Source organism: Suillus subaureus (assembly GCF_016647635.1).
Source record: "Suillus subaureus strain MN1 chromosome Unknown BJ212scaffold_42, whole genome shotgun sequence".
Classification (NCBI taxonomy): Eukaryota; Fungi; Basidiomycota; class Agaricomycetes; order Boletales; family Suillaceae; genus Suillus; species Suillus subaureus.
In genome coordinates, this window is record NW_024538598.1 from 166,697 (window position 1) to 193,798 (window position 27,102).

Consider the following 27,102-nt stretch of genomic DNA (forward strand, 5'->3'; position numbering starts at 1 on the left):
CTTGCATATCCTACTTATTAGTCACTATCCATATACTCTGTCCTTTTCCTAACTAGGAAAAGGGGACCCCACTACTCATAATTATCTAGTATCAATTCTCACAGAGAACGTACCTACATCCTGGTGGTTCAGGGCTATGTACTACTATGTCCCAAATATTAATTTTGATGACCAGCCGGAAGTTTTGATGGCCAGCTGTCAAATTGACTTATTAAAATTCTTCCAGCATCCACTGTTGGGAATTCTATACAAACTTGCTTGAGGTTGCCCACAACACACTAATTTACCCAACAAGTTCCAACTTACGATGATGTTGACCCCCTCCTGTCTTCTGCCATTTGACTCCTCAGCTACTCAGATTGGCATGTTTGAACTCTCAAACATACTAACCCACACTAAATGGCTGGATTTCTTCATAAGGCTCATACCAACAGAGAAGGCCAGTCTATAATTTATACAGCATCTGATGGCACATCCTGACAGTTTTTTTTATTCAGCTTCGGACTGAATTATATCTCCTACACTTCTTGCTCAAAGGTTGAGTGTCATATCCCACAATCCAGACCCACATTCCATCATATTCCCACGCCTTCCGAGCCTACATCCAGACCCCACATCATATCCAGCTCATTCCAAGATCCCCTTCTGCTGTGCTCCACACCTCAGCAGGATCGACTACGCTCTGGATTTACCCCTGAGCTCCGGACCATCAGATCCTCTCTGCTAGCCTAATCCATACAACCCTATCCTGTCCACCCTATGTGCACTCCATCCAGCAAGACATCCAGACTTCACCTCATCTCGGATTCCAGACTATATCCACCTCCTCATATCCTGGTCCTGTATCCACCTTGTCTTCTAGATCCCCAGATCTCTGGACCTCTGGATGTTAACTCTGGACGTATTCCTGCCCTCTGTCCGATAACCTGCGCCTATCTCCATTTAGATATCTCTGCCTTTCTGGCTTTTGGTTACCTCTTGTTCCATCCTGCTTATTGATCCTTGTACAAGTCTTCATCTCCAAGTTCATTTAGTTATGTTCCATCTTACTTACTAATGTGTTTCCACATGCTTGTACATAGCCCTTCTCCTTTGCTTACTGATCCCCTTAGATATTCTCCAGTATATAACCCCTGTACATACTCCTGTAGTTTCCTCAGTTTGAATATCATCTTAGACTTTGCTCTACTTGCCCAATCCTCTCTTGGACTTTGGTCCACCTAAGTCTGTCCTATCCATTAGGCCTAGGGATTGATTCCCTAGGCTGGAGCTTTGCCTTTCCGGCACTTACCCTCTTTCTGGACTTTGGTCCAATCCCTGTCTCTCTGACTCTACCTTAGGGTAGTCCACCTCTGTCTGTTTCTATATTGGACTTTGTCCGATGTAGCCCCTATTCCTTCCGGACCTCTGGATGTCCTGTCCTTTGGATGTCCCACCCTCTGTACCTTTGGACATTCTGTCCTCCTAACCCTTGGACATCCTATCCTCCTGTCCTTCTGTCCTTCTGTCCTCCTAACCCTTGGACATCCTATCCTCCTGTCCTTCTGTCCTCCTGTCCTCCTGTCCTCCTGTCCTCCTGTCCTCCTGTCCTCCTGTCCTCTGGACCTTCAGACATCCTATCCTTCCATCCTGTTTCCTGTAGAAGTATTACCTTGCAGTGGGAACTCTCCTGAGCACTTCCTGTGTTCCTCCGGAACTCTCCCACGCTCCTCCGGAAGTCCTCTAGCACTCTCCAGCAGAGTAGCCAGCCTCCGGAAGTCCTCCGGACTTTGTTAGACCATCATTGGACCTCATACGAAATGAAGGGCACATACTTGGGTAAGGGGCATAGCATACAAGCTGAGGCCAAGCCCCTCTGAGTCAGTCTCTCTCTCCCTTGAGCAACATGGTTCTTAACATCGAGTATATCTTGGTGATATTTGGCAAATAGTTGGGGGACATATGTTAGAAGTGCAAAGAGAGGAATTGCTGCGAAGCGCTACTGGGGATCATACAAACTGCTGGAGCATCAAGCAAGATTTCATGGAAGAGAAGAGGGATTGATGTCAGCTGGAAGTATCTCTTTGCAGCCAGGCCATCAATCATATGGAGCAATGCTGGGCTATGCATGAGAGACTCTAACTTCAACATCTGAATAACATGACCTGACATGATTACTCTTAGCGACATGTCCTATTGCAGTGCCAGTTGCGCACAACACTACCTATTTCTCAGCAACTATGAGACACATTGTTGAACCTGTTGTGGCCTATTCAGCAGTTGTCCGAGACAAATGTGAAACTTGGTTAAGGAGGCAACATACTGACTCCATCCCTCCCACAGAAATTGCATTGCTCAAATGTGGCTCTCCTTTGGCTGGTAAGTTTGCCCTTGCACACCTGGAACAATGAACATTTGTTACTGTGAATGTCAGTGCTGTTGTTTATCTCCTTTGTCATTCTTACGCTCCTTGAAGTCCAATGGCCCCTTGTTCAACCTGCAGAGTACATGGGTCACCACATGCATCCAACATGCCTTAGACAAGGCATGCAAAGTGGAATTATCTACCTAGGTGGGACTAATGGCCTTGTATCTTGATGTTGGAGGATACATTCATCATTGCAATGCTCAATCGGAGCTCACTTTCCTGCAATCTAAGATGCAGCACACCAAAGCTGAGGCTGAAGTTTACACACTAGCCCTTGAAAATTCCCTTGCATCCACCTACTCTGACAGCGGTAAGCATGACCCGGTTACAATGGTGTCTTCAAATACTGATGCCTTTACAGATTCATCTTTATCTTCATCCCCATGCCCAACTCTCCTGCAGCATCTACCAGAGGAAGTGTGTTGGTACATGGAGTGCATTGATGTTGAATCAATAAACTCTTGCTCTGACATCAATGACTTGTGGTAACTGCATTGTTTTTATTTTGGTCCAGATTTTGCTTGCTACACTCAGGTATAGTAATGGCTCAAGGAGGAGTAAAGAGACACAAATGGAAACAGTCCGTATTATATATTTCACTTGATCATCTACTGCATAAGCCATTGCAGTGGTTATCATGTGCACATATCTTTATGTCCCTGTATGTAGTATGTATCATCAATGATGTACCACAAATATTGTGAGATGAGTTGTATTTATTTGCAATTATGACATTGTTTGGTGATAAATTTGGACAGTCAATGATGTTGTGGCATTTAAGTCAAATTAGGGAATTCTGGGTGCTGCTGACTGAGTTTCATTTTGCAAGTCATTCACTATAAAGGAAACCCCATTTTCAACATGTCCCTCTTCCCCATTGCCAGCATCCGCATGTACAACAATTTATGTTACACAATTATTACAAAAAATATGAAATCTATTAGTACTTACATAAATTCTCGATGGCACTATGTACTTGATCATTTATTCATTAATGAGCATCATCATGCCCTTTGTCTAGTAACTTGAAGAAGTTTACTTATGCTATGGAAAAGTACCAATTGCAACTAAAAGTAGGAAATCTTGCAGCAGAATAATGGTGAGTGATTTGTGCTCCGTGATTGCCTCAATCTGATCAATGTCTGATGCAACCATCAGATTCTTTGAATAAAAGATATCCATCCTGGGGCTATGATCACCTCAAGTCAGTTTATTGCTATGGCTTAACCTCCTCCAACCTACTGTCATATCTGTGTTTCAATGTTATGACACATCACAACCTGCAGCACGAACATGTCAAAGTTGGTGACGCCATTTTGTGCAATAGCCACATGGCAGAGTCATTGGTTTCTAGCAATATGATGGAAGTGTTTGGGGCAGTTGACGATCTCCAGAAGTTATGAGCATGAGAGGACGTGTGTAACTTTGAATACATACCTCTCCTCAGTATCTCTCCAAGGATAATACACAGCAGTCATGTAGGTTTTCCCATAATATTTCTCAACATTCACTAATTTCCAATTTAGCATATTCACCCTTGATATGCAAATCCACTTACACATGTAACCGCAACTGCCAGTCATGCATTCAGCCACATACTCCCCTCAATACACTCCTCTAAGGTGCTGAAATATTGTTGCCTCCACATATCTGTCACCCCTTGCACAAAGGCAACAAGGGTACTGAAATACATGTGCCTTGCAGTAAGCATCAAATAGTGAAGGATGTATTTTCTCCCCATGTTGGTCAGTGGGCCTGTAGAGAGTGTACGCATGAGTGATGAATCCCTTCATAGAAATAAGTTATTTACCATTGAAACATTGCCAGTTCCCCCGTTCGGGTGTGGTAATGCAGTATGCCATGATGGCAAGTGAGAATTCTCACCAGTATCTTCATGACCTGAGGATCAACTTCGAACTTTTTGCTGGAATTGAGCATTGAGGATTCAGAACATGCAGAAGATGGTGTGGACATTTTTAGGATAGAAAATGTCCTGAGCAGTTATAATATATATGTGTGGATATTTCACTTTACAATTCATGTCACATTACTTACCATATCCAGCCATCCAGATCATGGCTGGCCCAGCTTGGCCACCATCAGGGTCCACCAGCCCCCTGTCAGGCCACCAGGGGATTTAGCACTGTGGAGGCAGTGTCAGGTAATTGCACTGACAATCTCAGCAAAGATTTGAATTGAATGAAAATAGTGGGTTCCAAGTCCTTTGATCTGATCCTTGACTGCTGGCTCAACCCTATATGCTCAACTTATCAACAGATCTGTAGTTGGTCATCTGAAATGATTTTCAGATGCACTTGTACATGCAAGTTCACTCAAGTGAGTGCTTATACCAAGCACCAACACTCGTGCACAAGAGACAAGAAGTGATTGTTCTCTGCTCTCTTGAAAGCAAAAGACCTATTGGGCAATGTAAAACAGTCCCAATTGGATACCAACATTGGCAGACAGTGTGTGAGTGCTAGCGTGGAGTCTTTGAGGATGCAGGTCCACTGTCTGCAAGCCCCCTCATCTTCTGACCTAGTCAAAGAGGTTTTCCCACCTCTATCAGCCATGCACCTCCCCGAGGAGGTGTTGGGTTCTTCATTGCAAGCCAATGCACACATCTCACCATCCAATTTCAATATGGAAACTTCGTCTGTGGAAGTAGATGATAGTTTGTCACTGGCACAGCATAGAAGCTGCCGTGTTGATGTCCCTATGCCAATCCACTTTAGACAGTATGAAGATGTCCTCCCAGAGCCTCCCCCAAGTGTTCCAAGCTATACTGCATGACAACTGGTATCTATCCCACCCACAAATTCCTTGCCTGCCAGAGCTTGCTCCTCAGTGCAAGCTCCTTTCTGCACAGCAAGGAATATTTTCAGCCTAGTATGCCAGTTCCTCTCTTCAACACCCCCATGTCATGACCCGGAAGAGGCCATCATGCTTCAAGATATCAGTTATATTCCCACTGTTTCTCTGGATGATAGCCCTGTCAAGTCTGATGACAATTCATTTCATCTGTTCCCAATGAATCCTCCTTTAAACTTGGTCATTGGTACTGGAATGGCAGCATACAGAAATTGCATCAGAGCTTCAAGGAATTGCTCGATATTGTGGGATGTTCTGAATATGGTCCTGATGATGTGCAGCATACACAGTGGGAAAAGATCAACTCACAATTAGGTGCGAGCATTGAGGACAAGGGAGATGAATGGGAAGATGAGGATGCTGGTTGGCACAAAACTCAGGTGACCATTGACATCCCTTTTTCTTGAACATCAGTTCAGCCGGTGTCCTGCATGATTTGGGAATCATGCATGGACATGACTACTAGGTAGCCCCCCTAAAAGACAAAGTCTGTGAGCTTAGGCATCAGGCTAGTCAACCCATACCTTGGTTTCAAACCTTGGTCATATAGTTCAGTTTCCCCTCTGTGATTCATGAATTTATTATATCTTGAAGAAAAGTCATTTGTGAGATGGGAATCACACAATGACCTAGTTGATATTGTGAAGCAAGAAGGTTAAGGTATTGCCTTGCCTTTGGCTTATTCACTTTGGCTAGAGAAAACCATAGAGAAAAGTTCAAAGCCTAACAAAAACCTATCTAAAAAGCCTGTGTTTTGTGTCTTGTTATTGTATTATTATTTCTGAGTTGTTTTCTCTAGTATTTCCTTGATTTATTTTTCTATTGGGATGCTCTGACCCATCAGATACTTCACAAAATTGTACCTACAGGGTATGATGTCATTTGTTCTGGAATGTTCTGCTCCACAATGACTCACCTCTGATGTCATTACTCCACCTATGGAATATTCTGGAATGTTCTGCTCCACTTTCTGGAATATTCTGCTCCACTTCTGATGTCATTGCTCCGCTTTTTTACTTACATAATATTCCCACACAAAATGTATATAAGGAGGGCCCATTCTCCCCCCAAAAAATAGGATCTCCCACTTGCAATCATTTGAATCTCAGTTTGAGCTACTCACTGTGAAGATTGTTGCTTACAAAGAAAGCCCCTTTGAAGTACCAAGTGCAGGGAAAAGACATTCCCTTGAGATTACATAAGTTTCTTACAATAGAAACTTAGTTTATTTGAGACCAGCTTCTCACCTAGTTTCTGATATTGACCAACATGAGCTTTGGTCAATCTGTTCATTTGTGAGACCAGTTTCTCACCACTTTGTGCCTATTTGACCAACCAGTCTTTGGTCAACATATTCATATTTGAGACTGTAGTCTCTACAGAGAATTATCTTAACAAGGAACCACGTTCCAGTGTCTAGACGGTTTATCCTAGACAAGTTTCTAAGTTGGGATATAACACAAAAGCTCTGGCTAAGTTAATCACATAGATTGGTTTAGCAAGCCTCCCAAGAACTCACACGTTATCTACCATGAAAGAAGAAAAGTCGTAGACCGTGTTAATCAAGGACTGGCAAGAAGTCTTATCCTAGTGTAATTGTGGTGTCATTACATTTTACACGCATTTATATAAGACCCTCGGTTATTAAGACACCAGGCATTCAACCTTATGTTGCAGCAGACCTTTACCATTGGTCTCTTGTGTCTGTGATTCAGGAAAAGCTTGCAAATGCCCACAATGATGAACATTTTCATTATGAGCCTTATCATCTGCAATGGAGCCCCCCCCATCTTCCACATGAAGTCAACATTCAAGGCAAATTGTATACATCACCAGCTTTCATAGATGCCCACTGCAAGCTTCAGGAATTACCTGGAGAGGCAGGATGTGACCTTCCCCATGTGGTCACTGCACTCATGTTCTGGTCAGATGCTACACAGCTTACTACATTTGGTAATGTGAGGCTGTGGCCAGTATACATGTATTTCAGAAATGAATTGAAGTACAGGCAATGTAGACCATCCTGTAATCTGGGTAATCATGTAGCTTACTTTCAAAAGGTATGATGATCACTACGAATTACTCTTCATCTTCAACAAGACTCACGGTCTTCACAGCTTCCCAATTCATTCAAAGATTTTGTGGGGACTTACACTGAAGGCAAGGGAGTTGAGCATGAATGCACAACACATTGTCATCATGAAATGTTCCAAGCACAATGGGAAGTTTTACTTGATAATGAGTTTTTAGAGGTTTATGAACACAGGATTGTGATTCTGTGTTGTGATGGTGTCAAGCAAAAGTTTTACCCCCAGATATTTACATATTCTGCAGACTATCCTGAAAAGTGAGTTGTGAATATTTGTCACAAGAACTTCAAAACTCACCTAAGTCAGGGTTCTCATTGCCACTATCCGGCAACTGGGAGGTTGCCCTTGCTCATGATGTCTCATACCAACAAATAAGCTTCACCAACTGGGCATGGTTTATGATAGGCAACAACGTGCTACTCTTGCATGTTCTGATCACTCAAGGAGTCAACTCGTTGCCACCACACGCAGCCTCATCTATGAGAAGCACTATGGTGTAGACAGCACAGTGGTTGAGTCACTTCTCAAGCCTGAATTGTGGGTACCAACCTCCATGAGCATGCTCTTAAGTCTCTTCCCTGTGTTCACTAATCCTTGACCAGAATGTGTTGTTGGACCACCTGCATCCATTTTGATTCAACATGTTTGTTGTGCTTGTAGTTGATCTTCTGCATGAGTTTGAGCTTGGAGTCTGGTGTATGCTTCTAGTTCACTTACTTAGAATTCTTACTTCCTTGAACAGGGATCTGGTGCATGAACTTGACAGGAGGTACCAAAAATCTATTTGATGATGACTTGGCAGGCTAACACTTGACTTTGACAGGTATCAACAGGTCCCCCTATTTGGTCCAGTGACCATTAGAAGATTCTCTTCCAATACCTCCAAAATGTCAAACATGGCTGCATGAAACTTCGAAGATCTTCTACAGGTATGTTTTCAGAATTATTCTCATACAACTTCGTGATTAATATTGTCCCAGTGTTCTATCCTGGTTTTTGATGGCCTTCTCGCCGATGATCACCACAACAAGATTTTTATTAATCTCTTGTTCATGATGTCACACTGGCATGGACTTGCAAATCTTTGCATGCATTCTGACCTGACTTTGGATATTCTCGACTAACAGACGACCAAGCTTGGTGCACAGTTTTGTTTGTTCAAGGATAAAGTGTGCCTGTCATACCAGATGCAGGAGTTTGATCGTGAAGTTGGTGCGCAATCCTGCCAGCAGGCAAAGGAAGTGGCCAATTGGGGAGAGAATCCCAAGGTAAATGACCCAGGGAGAGGTTGCAAAGGTACCAACACTAAAGGGAAAGCAAAAGCAAGTCCAGAGCAATTGCAAGATGTACCTGAACCAAAGCAACTGTGGAGGAAGAAGTCGTTCAACTTCAGCACTTATAAGTTTCATGTGCTGGGGGATTATGTCGCCTCCATTCATCATTTTGGCACAACAGATTCATACAGCACTGAGTCAGTAAGTTGTCGTCTGTTGTCCACTCATTCCAACTATAAAAATTCCAGGGAGAGTTGGAGCACTGTACACCGAAAGGCAGATACCATTGCACTGATTGGAGATCATTTGTTTACCAACTGACTCAGATTGAGCACCATGAGGCATGCTTGTGCTGCATCAAGCAATGGCAATGGCAGCAAGTCCATCATGCAGACACACCTGAAATGGCAAGCAATCCCCAAGTACACCATCACATTGGCAAAAGCAAGAAGATGTACAATGAGTTTGGTCAGTACCTCCGCAAGCATGCAGGGGATCCTGCTATTAAGGTAAACAATTTTCATGACTTGATTAATTATTCTGAGATGTCATCAGGATTTCCTCCCTTGATTGAAAGAACATATTCTACATTGCCTCAAACTGGAAACTCCTTCCAAACAGCACAACTCCATTCTCTTCAAGCACAACCACATTTATCACCACAACCTCGCCAGATTCAACTATACCACCTATGATGTCCGATGGGCTCAAGATGTGATCAATTCAAGGACTCCTCACTGCAACATCATGTTGCTCAACAACAACTGCAGTGATGATGAGCATGGAGGTGACTACAGCTATGCCAAAGTCATCAGCATACACCATGTTAATGTTGTGCACACAGCAAACATGTATGAATCTCACTGTATAGAATTTCTTTTGGTTAGATGGTATGAATCTGTGCAAAGTCATGCATGGGACATGCACACTTTGGGTTGCATTCATTTCCAGCCTCTGGCAAACCAGAATGCATTTGGCTTCATGGACCCCAGAGTCATACTCAGGGTGTGTCACATCATACCCGCCTTTGCTTGAGGCCAGCACAATCTGGGTGAATGCAGTATTTCCCCTCTTGCAGGTAACAAACTCGATTGGCATGAGTACTACACCAACAGGTAGACTAACTTAAATTCCATCATGACAAATGTCACTAATACTGTCACACTAGCTTTGTCGATCGCGACACCATTATGTGCTTTCATTATGGCCTCAGGGTGGGGCATGTATATACTCATGAACCAGACTCTTACTTAGGAACACATCACCTCACTACACAACTGACAGTGCAGATGGCAGATGGATATTTAGACCGTGGAGAAAGGCATCAACCTCCTGATAATGAAGAGGATGATGAAGACAGTTATATTGGCACCAAGGAACTCTATTTTTTTGATCAGGGGAATGCCAGCACAGAGTCACTCTCACTGGCACTGGACGATATGTTTCCTATTGACCATGCTTATGACTATGAAAATTAATTTTGTTCACCATCGCTGGTCCCTTGTGTGCCATAACTCATGCTCGCTTCCTCAGTTGTAACTTTCCATTCTTCTTCCTGGTGTGTCATAATTCACCATCCCTTCTTTCTGGCGTGTTGTAATTTGCCATCCCTTTCTCCTGGCATGTTGTGATTCACCGTCGCTCTTTTTGGCCACACCCCTCATTTTTTGCCACATGTTTCTTCACCTCATTGCAAATGCCTGGCATACTCTGGCTGAACCCTGACATGCCATTGCCAAGGCCTGGCGCACTGTGGCATGCCATTGAATGGGTCAAAAGTGACAGATCCAGGAAGACAAATACATGATACTTAAGTGTCTAGTTTACTGTTGTTTCCTTCATCTTAGTTTTTTCATACACAGCAAAATGCAACTGTCAACCATTCCAGTTGATATCAGTCCAATTTATGTCTATGTGCACAGTGAATCAACACACAGCCAGGTTCTCAGACTTCTTCCCCTCACAGTAAGCATAGTTTGCATTGCAAACCATCATCCCCATCACTGACCTTCCCACAGAACAATGAGGTTTGCTATCACTGATCACACCTCACTCTTATTGACTTGCAAATTTCAACCTTTCCATGGCCTCACCAGTTGATTCGCATTCATAGGGTATGCAGCCCACAACTATCAGCTTGCGCCAATATATGTGAGGTCAGAATTTTCAAAGTTAATCATTTGATCTCATTGTGTTCATTTATAGTGGCCTGAGGAATATTATACTCTCACTCATCCTGCAACTGTCATATCCCATATGCCAGACATAGATCCCATCATATTCCCATGCCTTCCGGACCTATTTTCGGACCCCATATCCGACTTATTCCTGGATCCCCTATCCTGTCCACCCTATGCACATTCCATCCAGCAAGACATCCGGACTTTACCTCCTCTCAGATTCTGAACTACATCCACCACCTCACATATCTCAGTCCTGTTTCCACCCTACCTTCTAGATCCCCAGATCTCCAGACCATTCCCACCCTCTATCTGAGATCCTGCGCCTATCCCCATTTAGGCATCTCTGCCTTTCCGGTGCTTGGTTATCTCTGTTTCTGTCTTGCTGATTGATCCTTGTATGAGTCTTCATCTCTAAGTTCATTTAGTTATGTTCTGTCTTACTTACTAATGTGTTTCCACATGCTCATACATAGCCTTACTCTGTTGCTTACTGATCCCCTCAGATACCCTCCAGTATATAACCCCTGTAGATACTCCTGTAGTTTCCTTAGTCTGAATATCATCTTAGATCCTGTTCATCACCTTAGATCTGCCCAATCATCTTCCAGACTTCAGTCCATCTGAGTCTTGTCCTTTTCTGTAAGGCCTAGGGAAGGATTCCCTAGGCCAGAATTCTAGACCTTCGGATTTGTCCCCTATGTCTCTGTCCCAAGTCTAGGGATTGCTTCCCTAGACTGGAGTCTTGCCTTTCTGGCACTTACCCTCTCTCCAGACTTTGGTCCACTTCCTATCTCTCCGACTCTACCTAAGGGTAGTCTACCTCTATTTGCTTCTACATCGGACAAAGTCCGATGTAGCCCCTATTCCTTCTGGACCTCTGGACCTCCTGTCCTGTGCACCTCTGGGCATCCTGTCCTTCAGACGTTCTGCCCTCTGTACCTTCAGTCCTCCTGTCCTCCATACCTCCAGACATCCTGTCCTCCTGTCCTCCTGTCCTCTGGACATCCTACCCTTCCATCCCATTTCCTGTAGAAGTACTACCTTGCAGTGGGAACTCTCCTGAGCACTTCCTGCATTCCTCCGGAACTCTCCTGCACTCCTCCAGAAGTCCTCTAGCACTCTCCACCAGAGTAGCTAGCCTCCGGAAGTCCTCCAGACTTTGTCAGACCATCATCGGACTTCCTCTGAAATGAAGGGCACATACTTGGGTAAGGGGCACAGCATACAAGCTGAGGCCAAGCCCCTCTGAGTCAGTCTCTCTCTCCTTTGAGCATGGTTCTTAACAGCAACATTGTGTGTCAGATTGGGTTTTTAACCTTTGAACACAACAGCGCAAAGTATTCTCTATATGAGATAGAGGTGAGAGAGCTTTACATGATGCCACCAATGTCACACCTGATGGAATGAACATGCTAGCCTGATAGTTCTGGATTTCTTAAAGATATTTGTGCACCATTTTGTGGGGCCGACCTTGAAGGTACCCTCCATCCTATCTGGGTGGTGAGTGCCTTTCTCTGTGCTATCAGCATCATCAGACCCATCACATTGTGCCACATACATAGCTCAAACAGCTAAAGGGGATCCTGTTCAATCCCGCAGCATTCCCAAATGGTTTCCCGTCTCCCACTCCCATCCCTATTAACTTTCCTGTAGAGGTACCTTGGAATACCTTGAATCCATTCTCTCACCAGTCGATCACATTCCCTGAAATGTTGCTCCCTCCGTCCTTAGATTTTGACCATGACCCAACAATTGATCTCACTGTCACATCTACGTTGGACAACATGTTCACACCTGTTTTGGATGACAATAGCCTCATGAGTGCTACAAATTTCACCTATCATCAGCCCATTGATGAGGTAGAAGTTCCCCATGAGGAACTCCATTGGAGGGAGATGCTCAGGGGAAATCCCCTTGACAACAGCCAGAAAAGGTCACTTAAACTCATATTGCTGACATCACCATGGGGCCACCTAATCAGGTTGGCAAGATATCTTTATGTGGGGTATGTATTGGTTGGGATACCTGACAACCCATTCACTATGTGTGAAGTGGATTGCAGGTAGTTGATAACTGCCAGCTTCTTGAGAGCTCTCCATCTTAGCCTCAAAATGTATCAAGGGCTGCGTGAAGAACTCTGCAAGTGTCTGTCTCTAATTCTCAATGCCACTAACTTACAATGTGATCAGTGATGGTTGTGAACAATGCGGGGAGCAAGACCTGCTTGGGATGGTCTGACTTGAGAAACAGGGTGTGTTTGTTCTGATGCACTACCTTTACTCACTATTAAACATTTCAGGCAGTTTCTAGAATCCCCTGTAGATTTCATTTCTGAGATGAGGAAAGTTGTAAGAGGTGGGACAACTCCAGATGCTGGGTTTGGGAATAACGTGTGGCAGCAGGCCCAGTTGAAACTTCGCATCATTGACTTATTGAACTCTGATGACAAAGGCATGGTAAGAGACTGGACACCGCACAATTGAATCTTTTAAGAATTTTTGTCCTTCAGATCCACCCTGAATGACCTTGCTGAGGCTGCTAATATGTATTATCAACCAAGCTGTCTTGATGGCACACCTGCTGTGTATGATTCTGAGAATGACTGGGAGTCTGATGATGAGAGGGAGAATGATGAATTGATAGATGAATTGGAGGAAGCTGCATTGGCTGGGACATATATGGATCTTGACTTGGATTCATATGATATATAGCCTTTTGTAACAATATCCAAAATTTTCAAGTGATTGCTATAAGACAATACATTTAAAATGCAAATATATCATGGGCTATCCCATCTTAGAATATAAAGATGGTGGGGCATCCCAGACATGAGCTATCTCATCAGCCCAGTGACCATATAAACCAGTGGTGGGCTAGCCTGCATCATGCATAGGAGAGTGCTGAGCCAGCCCACTCACCATATAAACCAGCAGTAGGCTATCCCACATCATGCATAGGAGAGTGCCGGGCCAGCCCAGTGACCATATAAACTGGCAGTGGGCTATCCCACATTGACCAGTCACTGTCTTTTGTTTCTGCTTTCATGCTTGCATCCAAAGTCATATGTGATAACACTTACTCCAATAAAACCTGGAGTATTGTAGTGCAAGGCATGTTCCAATTGTGTGAAATTAACCAGATAAAGTGCAAGATATGTTAGTATCTGGAGCAAGGGCATGGTCAAGGATTTCATGGATCAAGGACCTTACCCAACTTACATTCTTCCTTCATCATCAAAGACAACCCCTCCTCCTACCACAAATTCCTTCCTGCCTCCTCCATTCATAGGTCAAGGACCCTATGAAGACAAACATTATACTCTAAGTGTCTGAATGTGTGGGCAATTTTTCATAAGAAGTGACCCCTGACACCCCCTGTGTATTAATATAATACAGGATTTAGGATACCCCAGATGGGTCATGGGACAGAGTAAATACATTGGCCCAGCAGGCCCAGGCTTCTTGGGGAAAGTATTGAATTGGCCTGGGTTACAACCTACATTGCATGGGAATACTGTCTAAGATCATGCCTCTTAGGTGAGATTGTAAGCCAGAATATATGTACCTAAGAGGTACCTTGAGAGGGGTGACTGAAGTAACCATATGATAAAATAACAACTTCATTGTTCAAGCATCTCAGCCTGTTCTATCTGACTGAGATGTAAGTCCATATGCCAACTTCATAGTATATGAGGCTAATGAGCTACATAGAATTGATTCATTCTAGGTACATGGTCTATGTAATCTGAGTCTGTTCTAGCTCTGTTCCTTGTCCACTCCCTGCCTCTCATCATGATATTTCAAACAGTGCAGAATGTGAATCAGCATTGTGGCAGATGGGTGACATGATGTGACCAAATGCACAAACTCTAGGGAAAACCACACTTTTTTGCATGGTAAGTCTCCACTGGACTCAACACATTAATGAATTAGTGGGGCTTGTACTTTCAATGTCAGGCTATCCATTCATCAACAAATTATATTTTTATGTGGATGTGTCATAGAGTTATAGATAAAGTTTTCCCAAAAATGCAATAACTCTAAATGGATATCTAGTAAGTTAGGTGCATCTTACAATATGCAGAATTCCAACTGTGTATAATGTTGTTGGCAGAATGTAATATTTCTGCCAGTGGCAATTGCCAGCAGTAGGTCAAGGGCAGTTGGCAGAACTCAGCAGAACTATGTTTGTACCTACAAACAAACAATAAGAATTTGACATACATTTGAATGTATCTCAGTGTGCAAGTTGGTGATTACAATGTCTCAAAAGCCTAAGGGCTGTCCTGTCCAAAAAATTGTGTCCAACCACTTTGTTCCCATGGAAAAAGTCAAAAACAACTTGAATCGCTACTTTTTCAAATGTAACTACTGCTCAGCATCCATTGAGGGCTGTGATGACAGCCACCTCAAACACTTAATTGACCAAAAAAACATGCCACAAAGCCCCTGATCACACCCACACAGATGTTTGTGGCTATCTCACTACAAAGAAAGGCAATCAAGACCTTCTATCTCCATCTATTGTAGGAAACAGAAGCTTCTTCCAGTCTTTCTGAGTCTCAGGGTCAGACTAGCGTGAAATTGCGAAAATGAAAGAATCTTCTTGGGTATGTAGACCTCCCTGTCACACCTGAGCAAACCAATCAAGCACATTTCAAGCTGCTTTGGTAAATAATTAATTTGTAACATGTAACCACTGGCCCACTCACATTTTGATTGTGTGGACACAGGTTCTTATTCACGCCAACATACCATTCTCAGTTGTTGAGAATTGGTTCTTCTAGCACTTTCTTGATGAAATATGCCCCTCCTATCAAGCACCTTCATGTTATGTGCTCTCACATTCAATCATAGACAGTGAGGTCACTCATGTCCAAATTGAGGATATTGCCATGTCTTAAAGACTGTAAATGCCTCACCTATCTGCTCAATGGCTGGGAGGATAAGATTCAATGGAGTTTATATGGCTCTATGGTTGCTGAAGTGAACTAGCACCCTTGTCATGCTCAGTCTCAAAGACATGACAGGACATTGAGGTTCTGCAGACAAGTTACTCAAAGTCTCTGTGAAAGCCTTAGAATGAATGGAGATTGGTGATGGACATAACATCATTGCTGCAATGACAGACAATCCAACCTGTGATGCAATCTCTCCAATGGAAATTTCAAGCGAAGTTCTACTGGGTCATTGTAAGTTCAAGTTCAATGCTCTTGCCTTATCATATGTATGAGCTTATTTGATCACTAGACATTACCCTGTTTTCTTCACAGCCTTAATACCATCATAGTGTTAAGAACCATTTTGCTCAAGGGAGAGAGTGACTGACTCAAAGGGCTTGGCCTCAGCTCGTACGCTGTGCCCCTTACCTGAGTATGTGTCCTTCATTTCAGATGAGGTTCACAAGTGATGGTCCGACGAAGTCTGGAGGACTCCAGAGGCTGACTACTCTGGTGGAGTGCTAGAGGACTCTGAAGGAGCATGGAGAGTTTCCGGATGAATGTAGGAAATGCTCAGGAGAGTTCCCCGGCAAAAGGGATACGTCTACAGGAAACAAGGATGGAGGGGTAGGAGGTCCAGAGACAGGAGGAACAGGAGGACAGGAGACAGGAGGACAAAGGACCGGAGACAGGAGGACAGGAGACAGGAGGACAGGATGACGGGAAGGACAGGAGGATAGGATTGTCCCAAGGGGTTAGGAGGACAAGAAGGAAAGAAGGACAGGAGGATAGGATGTCCAAGGGTTAGGAGGACAGAATGTCCAAAGGTACAGAGGGTGGGACATCCAAAGGACAGGACATCCAGAGGTCCTGGAAGGAATAGGGGCTACATCGGACAAAGTCCAATATAGAAACAGACAGAGGTGGACTACCCTAAGGTAGAGTCAGAGAGACAGGGATTGGACCAAAGTCCAGAAAGAGGGTAAGTGCTGGAAAGGCAAAGCTCCAGCCTAGGGAATCAATCCCTAGGCCTAATGGATAGGACAGACTTAGGTGGACCAAAGTCCAAGAGAGGATTGGGCAAGTAGAGCAAAGTCTAAGATGATATTCAAACTGAGGAAACTACAGGAGTATGTACAGGGGTTATATACTGGAGAATATCTAAGGGGATCAGTAAGCAAAGGAGAAGGGCTATGTACAAGCATGTGGAAACACATTAGTAAGTAAGATGGAACATAACTAAATGAACTTGGAGATGAAGACTTGTACAAGGATCAATAAGCAGGATGGAACAAGAGGTAACCAAAAGCCAGAAAGGCAGAGATATCTAAATGGAGATAGGCGCAGGTTATCGGACAGAGGGCAGGAATACGTCCAGAGTTAACATCCAGAGGTCCGGAGATCTGGGGATCTGGAAGACAAGGTGGATACAGGACCAGGATATGAGGAGGTGGATATAGTCTGGAATCCGAGATGAGGTGAAGTCTGGATGTCTTGCTGGATGGAGTGCGCATAGGGTGGACAGGATAGGGTTGTATGGATCAGGCTAGCAGAGAGGATCTGATGGTCCGGAGCTCAGGGGTAAATCCAGAGCGTAGTCGATCCTGCTGAGGTGTGGAGCACAGCAGAAGGGGATCTTGGAATGAGCTGGATATGATGTGGGGTCCGGATGTAGGCTTGGAAGGCGTGGGAATATGATGGAATGTGGGTCTGGATTGTGGGATATGACACATAGGTGAAATATGTGCCCACCCTTTTATGAAGCCAAACATAACAAAGGCCACACATGTCATTACCTTTTTCAATGGATCACACTACTGGGGTGGCCAGCTGAAAGAGCAAGCAAAGATTGATAATGTCAAGCATAGATTGAAGAAAAACTGTGAATCTTGTTGGTATGCACTTGTTCTTCAGTCGATGAGTGTCCGAGATCATAGGTATGTATTGATGATGTGTATTTTGAATGACAAGCTGATGTAAAATACAGAAAATCACTTTCTCACATTTGTTTGCAGGAAGATGTGCAGAAGAAAATCGGAGGTCTTTCGCCTGTCGCAGCTGATGTCATTGTCATAGTCTTGCGTGACCCTGACTTTTGGGCAGCTATTGACCAAGGCATTAAGGTTGCAAAACTGATTGTCAACTTAATTGGAGACAAGGAGTCTTGTGAATCTTCCCTTGCTTTGTGCATGCTAGGGCTCATCCATGTTGCCAAGACTATCTCCCAGTTACCACTCAAAGACAGTGACAACTCCAACTTCTGGCTCCATGTCAAAACGGTCTTTAACTGACATTTTTTTGCCATGAATACAAAAATTCATGGCCTCGCACTTTTCTTACATCTGATATGCTGAAAACTCACCATTTCACAAGTTGCAAATGGCCATTCATTCAAGTTTATGGTCGAGGCTGCCTTAGATGGTTGCCAAGTTGCTTGTCAGGGACCTGAAAGAGTACTACAAGTGCTCTGGGATATTCGCTGGGGGGCAGGCTGATGTGCTTGACTGGTGGGAGACACTTCCTGTCAGTGCAGAGCAATGTCCACTGAAGGCACTTGCAATAATCATCCATTTGATCATACCTCATGCGGCCAATATTGAATGCTACTTCTTGGGTCTCGGTGGAGTTCAGTCTGTCAAACAATGCAATTTATCAGTCCACACTTTCGAATCACTCAGTAAACTTTGTGCAAGCTATGCATACTTCCTGTACCAGATGGACTCCAAAGTGGGGAAGCCTGTTCATCGAAAACACACACATATGCATACCCACCCTGACATGGACTCGATGTTGCTCTTGCTGATGAGTTGCAAAGATCATTTGCATGGATTCCTCCCCTTGTGGCAGACTCTGATGACCAGGACTATCTCATGGGTCCAGAATTGATTACCAATGAGGAGTTGAGAGAGGAGTTTGAAAGGTTTGAGCATGAGGCATGAGAAGCTGGCCAACTGCGAGAAAATGATGAGGCAGGTGGTATTTTGATTGAAGGTCATGTGCCAGACATTCTGGACAGTGGCATCGTCAACTGGAGTGAGCTAGAGAGGGTTAAACAAGGTATCACACCAACCAGCTTCATTGAAGAGATCAATGTACTCAATCAAGGCTCAGGGAGTGCATTGGGGTGGAATATTGATGCCCTTTTGACATCAGAAGGTGTAGCCTCACTGTAGCAGTCAAAATTATATTTGCTGTAGTAGAAATGCAGTTAAAAACAGTCAAAAATGCGGAGAATACTTTTGCCAACTTCTGCCATTCTGCCAATTGCCATGAGGGCAATTCCATTAACTGCCCCCTACACTAACTGTGTATCATGTGATATTGGATTCCTTTATTTTTCCAGTGAATCTTTGATGAATCCCCTTTACAGAATTTACCTTAGCTAATGGTAAATTTCTCTGGATATCCTGGCTTCTTGCATGTAGAACAAGGTTGCTGCTGGCGATGCTCAGCCTTTTTCCAGCACCACATTACTCCAATTTAAATATTTCCATAAGGGCATGGATGACTCATTTACTCCATGTTGACTTTCAACCGTTAGCAGGTTATATCTTCTACTGGAAATGTTAACTTCATCTGCAATTCCTGTCACACCCAGACATCTTACATGCTTTCTTCATGGATGCAACAACTCCAACATGCCTGCAGAGCCAGATTGCTCTTCAAAGTTGACAAACGGCTGGACATAACCGAGAGCTACATGGCATATTTGGTGTGTACGAGTATTTCCCTAGTTCACTCAACCACAACCACTGAGAGGGGTATACAAGATGGCACTTGATGACATCGAGTCAAATGAAGATGACCAGGACAAGCTGTTCACCGAGTATACTATCAATACTGTTCATGCATGCTATGCCACAGCACAGTCTCGAGTTTGCCAGTATACCCAACTCTTGACGCTCTTGAGACATGAGGAAGATGAGTGGGCACAGAAAGTGGAGCAGGCAAACAACATCTTGCCACATTACAAGCTGAAGTGGGTTTTGCAGGCATAGCAACACTCATATGTTTTTTCTTTTCTTTTTAGCAACTCATCATTCACTCACCTTATTGATTGCAGACTTTGTTGTATTGATTCTTATTGATGATCCCAGTGTTAGCGCAACATTCATCAAGGAAACATAATTCATTACAGAGCGCCAGCTTATCTTGTAATATTCAATATATATTCTTTATCCATTGCATGAAAGATTCGAAATTTTGAACTGTTGATTTGTTGAGTGAATCCAGAAATATCAAATAAGGATATACTACTCATGAATCAGCAAAATATTTGTTGTCAAGGTGGACTTGAGTAAAATCCAGTCTGACTACTGTCTCTCACATTGCCAAGTCATGGTAGCATACTAGTCACTCCAGGAATGCATTTATCCCAGTCACCTTGTGTTCTGTTGGCAATCATCTTAATTCTCTCAATGGTGTCCTGCAGCACATTGCGTTGCTCTTGGGAGAAGGATACAGACTTTCGTGGACTTAGCTGACATCATTCAACATGCAAGCATTACCAGAAGGCAAGTACATTAGCCGCACAGAAAAGAAGGGACTGGGCGAAGGAGTCAATAAAATCATTGCAACCATCGCCATCACAGATCACAACTAGTACTAGGAGCACGCTGGTAAGTCCTAGGCTCTACCTTTTAAGTTTGCTCACCTCCAATCATTGTTTGAAACCCATCGCATGCTGCGAACCCAGTGTGGCTTGCATGCCAACGGCGCCTATTTACCCAGCCTGTTGTGGTATCATTTGTGCTAGTGCCTCAACTTTGGCATTCCTGGACACAGACATCTTGGATTCTATAATAGACGAAACCATCAAACCCAAAGATAACAATATTCTGGGTGTGCGCCTTCATGAGACTGTCTGTTGCCATATCATAATACTCATGGATAACTGCTAGACCCACTGGGGCAACATCCTTTGCAACACACATTTGGGCTACTCCTGAGGAATTTTACAGATATTCTACCTGCCGATGAAGACATAAACCCTTCGGACTCTTCTTGGAGTGATCCACCTCCCGTGACTACAAATTCAGATTCACCCCAGCACAGAATCCAAAGAGTGATTCTGACCCTGTGTAAATCTCTTCAAACGGCATTTAACGTGTTTGGGCTATGTCGACTATATCCTAGGCAACCCTCCTTTGAGCCGGATAGACTGATCTCATCTTCACTACTATCTAATTCTTGTCTGACAATCGCCAATGTGCATGATGCCCAGATGCCTGAACAATCTCCCAAACCACCTTATCTATTCCCTAACATGACCATCTACTGTCTCATGACATGGATGAACTCCAGCAGCCATCAAAAATCGGAAACTGAGGTAGCATGCCTTGTTAAAGACGTAATTCAGGCCGAGGACTTCAATCCTAGCGACCTGGATGGTTTTTCGGTGAAGAGGAGTTTACATTCATTGGATGGCAGAGGAAAGGTCACTGCTACGTTTCTGGACAACTGGTTAGAGACAGATATCATCCTTGACATACCCACCAAGTTGAAAGACGACCCATCCACATCATTTAGCATTCCAGGCTTTCATTATCGACCACTTATAGGCGTGATCCACTCTGTGTTCACTGACATCCAAGCCAGCGCATTTCATTTGTGTCCTTTCAAGTGCCTATGGAAGGACCCATTAGACAATCATCAAGAACATGTGTTTGATGAACTTTATACCTCTGACTCGTGGCTTGATGCTCAGGATGACCTACAGAGACAACCAAGAGAACCTGGTTGCTCACTCGAACGTGTCATTGCTGGACTGATGTTTTTTTCCAATGCGACTCATCTTGCAAATTTTGGAACTGCCAAGGCCTGGCCCCTCTATCTCTACTTCGGAAATTTGACCAAGTATGCACGCTCGGCACCCAAATCTGGTGCATGCCATCTTGTCGGATTTTTTCCTTCGGTAGGTTTATTGTCTTCTGTATCATATGTCTCTCTCATGTTGTATTTTTAGCTTCCAGATTGTATCAAGGACACCCTCAGTGTCTTACCTCGGATATCAAAAAGTGGCATATCAGCCCTTCACATGCATTGTTGATGGGACTTATTTCATGCATGTTGGAAACATTTGCTGGATGCAGACTTCCTTGAAGCATACCACCACGGAATTGTACTCCGGTGTCCAGATGGCATCATAAGACAAGTTTTTCCACGTATCTTCACTTACTCAGCAGATTACCCAGAAAAGTACGCTTTTTTTTCCTTCTCCACATCCATATTGGATAATGATCATATTTCAGGGTTTTAATTGTGATGATCAAGGATATGGGCTCTTGCCCATGTCCGCGCTGTCTCATGCCAAAAGCCATGTTTGATCTCTTAGGCCTGGCTAAAGATATGCGCAATCGCCTAGCTGACCTTTGGACTTACTGTCTGAAGAGGGTAACCAGCACATGCAAATTCATTTATTGGTCTGGAAACACCATTGATGGCTCAAAGGTGCAGACAACTCTTGGAGAAGGGTCATGGGTGCCAACTGTGGTGAGTGCCTTTGGAATCAACACCTTTGACTAGTGGTACTACCTCACTTTTGACTAGAACTCATTTGTAGAAAAACTCGGACCCCTAGGTTTTGACACCTTTCGCATGCTAGTTGTCGACTTTATGCACAAATGTGAGCTAGGTACATGGAAGGCTCTGTTTATACACCTCATCCGTCTACTCCATGTGATTCCAAGTGGTGACCACCTGGTTGCAACTCTCAACAACAGGTTTGTTGCACATCAATTTCACAGATTTCAAACTAATGGTGCTCATCTTAGATTTCGTTGTGTCCTGTCGTATGGCAATGGAGTCATATGCAAATTTGCTAATAACACCTCCGAGATGAAAAGACTTGCAGTGCGAGATTTTGAAGACATATTGCAGGTTCATTTTGTAGGTCAAATTGCTGTTATGCATAATTGATATCTATCTCAGTGTGCTCTACTGGTCTTCAAAGGGCTTTTCCCAAGTGACCACAATGAAATTATACAGTCACTTTTGTACCAGTTTACCCAATGGCACACTCTTGCCAAACTCAGGATGCATTCTGACAGCACCTTGTTGGTTTTGGATGAGACCTTCAAGTGCCTCTCCTGTCAACTACACAAGTTCCGAAATTTTACCTGCACTGCTTTCACCACCATGAAGTTGCTGAAAGAAATGGCTGCTCATGAATGCAAAGCTGCACAGCAATGCTCTGCCTCGGACAATCCAGATGCGGGGAGTGGTGGCTGAAGGATCAAGAAATTCAATATGAACACATATAAATTTCACGCCATGGGGGATTATATCCAGTCAATCTGGCTCTTTGGGATGTTAGACTCGTTCACATCGCAAATTGTACATGAATCTCCGCTACTTATGTATTTTTATCTCAATTTAATATTGGGGCAGGGAGAGTTGGCACATAGAGTGCTGAAAGCATTCTATCCACTGACTAGTAAGCTAGATACCCAAGCACAACTCGCCAAGCACGAGCATTGTCGTCATGTCCTTCAGCAAGTGTCTCAGAGAGCTCCTACTAGTTCATCCACCAGCAAGAAAGTGCTGGTCGACCCACCTGCAGTATTCAAGGACCACCACTATACAGTGGCTCAAAAAACTGTCCACATGTTTTGACATTTTTCACTATCTATGATATTGTGTGAGAACAAACAAATGGCTCAAGGACATGCTTATAGCACATTGTAGTATGGCTTCAGGGCTTTCATTTGAGCCCTACACCGTGGGAATCGGTGGAGATATGGTGGAGATACAAGGCTTACAAAATCATGACTCATGCAGACAGTTTTTTGAGCACATATTAAAACTATATAAATCATCATTTATGACACCATAACAATCATGCCACCATTAAATAAATTATAAAGTGGTGTCATTATGTCATTTTAAAACCATATCTAACTATACAAACCAAAAATTTCCATATGTCATGGTTATATTCACCATGAAAGCCACCCCCCCTGCTCAAAGGGATAATATCCTCTCTCTTTTCTATTCTGGCCTCTCTGCTTGTCGAATTTCCTCTAGAACTGGAGTATCCAAGTCCACTGTGGCCAAGTTCATCAAAGAAAGTCACACAGACAAGGAAAACTTCTGTGAAGGGCATCCATCCAAGCTCACCTCTACTGATAGGAGGGCTATTATTCAATATATCACTACAGGAAAGGCTGATAATGCTGTCCAGGTCACCTATTACATCAATTCCACCATCACATTCCCTGTCTCTTCACACACTGTGAGAAACATTCTCAAGACAGCTCATCTCAGGTCAGTAACAAGGAAGAAAAGGCTCTCCTCTCTATCACACATAAACAGAGATGACTAACCTTTGCCTTAGCCCATCAGAATTGGATTACATGGACTGGAAGCATGTTATATGATCATATAAGACCACAATAAATAGGATTGGGTCAGATGGCAAGGTATATATGTGAAAAAAGAAGGGTGCTAGTCCTCTCTGCATATGTGTGATAGAGAGGAAAGCCTTTTCTTCCTTGTTACTGACCTGAGATGAGCTGTCTTGAGAATGTTTCTCACAGTGTGTGAAGAGACAGGGAATGTGATGGTGGAATTGATGTAATAGGTGACCTGGACAGCATTATCAGCCTTTCCTATAGTGATATGTTGAATAATAGCCCTCCTATCAGTAGAGGTGAGCTTGGACGGACACCCTTCACAGAAGTTTTCCTTGTCTGTGTGACTTTCTTTGATGAACTTGGCCACAGTGGACTTGGATACTCCAGTTCTAGAGGAAATTCGACAAGCAGAGAGGCCAGAATAGAAAAGAGAGAGGATATTATCCCTTTGAGCAGGGGGGGTGGCTTTCATGGTGAATATAACCATGACATATGGAAATTTTTGGTTTGTATAGTTAGATATGGTTTTAAAATGACATAATGACACCACTTTATAATTTATTTAATGGTGGCATGATTGTTATGGTGTCATAAATGATGATTTATATAGTTTTAATATGTGCTCAAAAAACTGTCTGCATGAGTCATGATTTTGTAAGCCTTGTATCTCCACCATATCTCCACCGATTCCCACGGTGTAGGGCTCAAATGAAAGCCCTGAAGCCATACTACAATGTGCTATAAGCATGTCCTTGAGCCATTTGTTTGTTCTCACACAATATCATAGATAGTGAAAAATGTCAAAACATGCGGACAGTTTTTTGAGCCACTGTATACCGACACTTAGCCGTAATAATCCATTGGACATATTCCATTTCCTTCAAGGCCATGATAACGACCCAGCTGTAACAGTAGGTGCTGGTCTCTGTCATTGTTAATATTGCTTATATCAATGTGCAGGCATTCATGCCAAAGCTCAAGAACCATATACTATACTGCCTTCGCAAGTTAGATATCACATATTGTGACCACTTGTTCACCGACAAGGAGCAAAACTCAGTGATCATCGCAAACAACAGGTTATATGCTGTCCAAACAATGCAGGTATGTTGGTTTGTTGTGAGTGTTGTTAGTGATGATCATTCAACTTCAAAGGTCTATTACACGACTTACGACCTTCAACGAGAATTTGACACTATAAATCCTCAGACGCACTGCAACGTTATGGTGTTATCTGGGGAAATGAAGCCCCAACATCCATACTGGTATGCCCGTGTTCTGGGCATCTATTGCCTGGATGTATGGCTGAATGTCAAAGGTTTGGTAAAAAAACAACAAATGGAGGTTCTTTATGTTAGATGGCTCGCACCCGTGACTGGCCACCGGTCAGGGATGAACTACGCTCGACTGCTGAAGGTTGCCTTTGTTGAAGAATCTGACCATGATGCTTTTGGGTTTTTAGATCCTGGCCAAGTCATCCAAGGTGCCCATTTGATTCCAGCTTTCATTTCTGGGTGCGGAACCACCTCCCTTCACCATGGAGAGTCATTCGCACGTCAAGATGGCAAGTTAGATGATTGGGAGGCATACTATGTTGGCATGTGAGTAAAATCTCCTATCCTGCTGTCCCTCCTTGAACTGGCGAACACTCAGATTTATTGACCACAATATGTTCATGCATTATACACACTGTGGGATTGGACATTCCACCGTCCTGTGTGAGATGATAAGGAATTGCACCAACTTGAACGTCGCAAATAGCCCAGAGTCCGAGGATGATAACAACGCCAAACCCCCTGAGGTTGACAGCAAGACAGGTGGAACCAAAGATGACAATGAAGATAGCGAAGAAGACGAAGACACAGATGAAGAGGACTGTGAGAATGATGAGAGTATCGATGATCTGGATGATGAGGGGATGGAAGTTGACGAGGATGGTGTCGACGAGGAAGATGACTACATGTCTTTTTAAGAGTACCTTGGCTGTCTGAACAGTGACTACCACAAAATGATTTAATATACCAACTATTCGTGCCTCGTTTGGTGAGATACTTCAGTGATTTGTATGGAATAAAGGTTCTGTAGCTCTGTGTTGACTACCACTGCAGGTTCGTGTCTTTGATCTCATTGATGTGTTGAAAATCTATTGGTCTTCCGCGCTTGAAGGGAACGAGTGTCATACTATGGTTGAGTAGATTCAAGTGATTGTTTTTTTTGGTGTCTTCTTTGACTTGTAATACAGGCCCACCACATTGCTGTACTACAATTATCTGTGAATCATATCCTTTCTTAGTGTCTTCATGCAGAGTCGGGGACTGGCACGGCTGAGCACCGCTACAATCATACAGACACTGCCACATTGACAAATGTGAGCTGATTTGAGATGTGCTCTGCTTGCTGACCAGTCCAAATGGCACAAATTCATACAGAATAACATGTTAAATCAAAACATAATTCCAGCAAAATCAGAATGATCAACAAGGTAAAGAGGAGTATACTACTATGCCTCGCCTGCTGCAATGGCAGTATATCACATTTTCATTACAGCATGTAAAGCTATCATAGATCTTTTGAGAAGTGTCCAAGACACTTCGCACAGGAAGGCCATGAATAACCATTTAATTCAAAGCATATACAACGAAGGACAAAAGCATCCGAGAGGTGTGAGGGGAGTCCACTGTCATCCCATGTCGGTCTTCACAACTGTAAGTCAGGATTTTGTTATAAGGTCCCACACTATTCTGCATTCTTTGATGAGTGCCAAAGGCACCTCCTGCGAAAAGGTCTTGAATAATCTTTTAATTCCAAATATAAATGGCAAAAAACGAGAGCATCTGAGAGGTTTGAGGGGAGTGCGCTGTCGTCCTATGTTGGTCTTCATTGCTGTAAGTCACAACTTTGTTACAGAGTCGTACGCTAATCTACATTTGTTGACAAGTGCTAAAGGCACCTCCCACGAGAATGTCGTGGATGAGGTCATAATG

At 43.5% G+C, this 27,102-nt stretch overlaps 7 protein-coding genes across 7 annotated transcripts; all 7 read left to right on the plus strand.

Annotated features, from left to right (window-relative positions):
- Positions 1-8,006: 8,006 nt before the first annotated feature.
- BJ212DRAFT_1281752 (uncharacterized protein) lies at positions 8,007-8,276 on the plus strand (the record flags this gene model as incomplete). The annotated part of the gene is made up of 2 exons (XM_041331639.1): positions 8,007-8,137; positions 8,192-8,276. Coding segments are annotated over 2 exons (216 nt in total), but the record flags the coding sequence as incomplete, so codon positions are not given.
- Positions 8,277-8,555: 279 nt separating this feature from the next.
- On the plus strand, positions 8,556-10,120 carry BJ212DRAFT_1303363 (uncharacterized protein; the record flags this gene model as incomplete). The annotated part of the gene is made up of 6 exons (XM_041333403.1): positions 8,556-8,843; positions 8,969-9,151; positions 9,264-9,493; positions 9,530-9,647; positions 9,721-9,757; positions 9,927-10,120. The coding sequence occupies 6 exons, from the start codon at positions 8,556-8,558 to the stop codon at positions 10,118-10,120; spliced, it is 1,050 nt and encodes a 349-aa protein (XP_041188180.1).
- A 1,977-nt stretch (positions 10,121-12,097) lies between these two features.
- BJ212DRAFT_1485500 (uncharacterized protein) lies at positions 12,098-13,536 on the plus strand (the record flags this gene model as incomplete). Its single annotated transcript, XM_041340991.1, has 5 exons — positions 12,098-12,184; positions 12,242-12,325; positions 12,388-12,830; positions 13,125-13,281; positions 13,360-13,536. The coding sequence occupies 5 exons, from the start codon at positions 12,098-12,100 to the stop codon at positions 13,534-13,536; spliced, it is 948 nt and encodes a 315-aa protein (XP_041188181.1).
- Positions 13,537-17,681: 4,145 nt separating this feature from the next.
- On the plus strand, positions 17,682-20,117 carry BJ212DRAFT_1303365 (uncharacterized protein; the record flags this gene model as incomplete). Its single annotated transcript, XM_041333404.1, has 9 exons — positions 17,682-17,701; positions 17,752-18,043; positions 18,183-18,394; positions 18,580-18,684; positions 18,781-18,920; positions 19,135-19,195; positions 19,413-19,476; positions 19,499-19,743; positions 20,033-20,117. 9 exons carry the CDS (start codon positions 17,682-17,684, stop codon positions 20,115-20,117), a joined length of 1,224 nt encoding a protein of 407 aa, XP_041188182.1.
- A 703-nt stretch (positions 20,118-20,820) lies between these two features.
- BJ212DRAFT_1224868 (uncharacterized protein) lies at positions 20,821-21,687 on the plus strand (the record flags this gene model as incomplete). Its single annotated transcript, XM_041329439.1, has 1 exon — positions 20,821-21,687. A coding segment is annotated over one exon (867 nt), but the record flags the coding sequence as incomplete, so codon positions are not given.
- A 425-nt stretch (positions 21,688-22,112) lies between these two features.
- BJ212DRAFT_1281735 (uncharacterized protein) lies at positions 22,113-22,682 on the plus strand (the record flags this gene model as incomplete). Its single annotated transcript, XM_041331636.1, has 3 exons — positions 22,113-22,256; positions 22,314-22,486; positions 22,538-22,682. 3 exons carry the CDS (start codon positions 22,113-22,115, stop codon positions 22,680-22,682), a joined length of 462 nt encoding a protein of 153 aa, XP_041188184.1.
- A 2,399-nt stretch (positions 22,683-25,081) lies between these two features.
- On the plus strand, positions 25,082-25,723 carry BJ212DRAFT_1281691 (uncharacterized protein; the record flags this gene model as incomplete). Its single annotated transcript, XM_041331634.1, has 2 exons — positions 25,082-25,222; positions 25,274-25,723. Coding segments are annotated over 2 exons (591 nt in total), but the record flags the coding sequence as incomplete, so codon positions are not given.
- Positions 25,724-27,102: the final 1,379 nt, after the last annotated feature.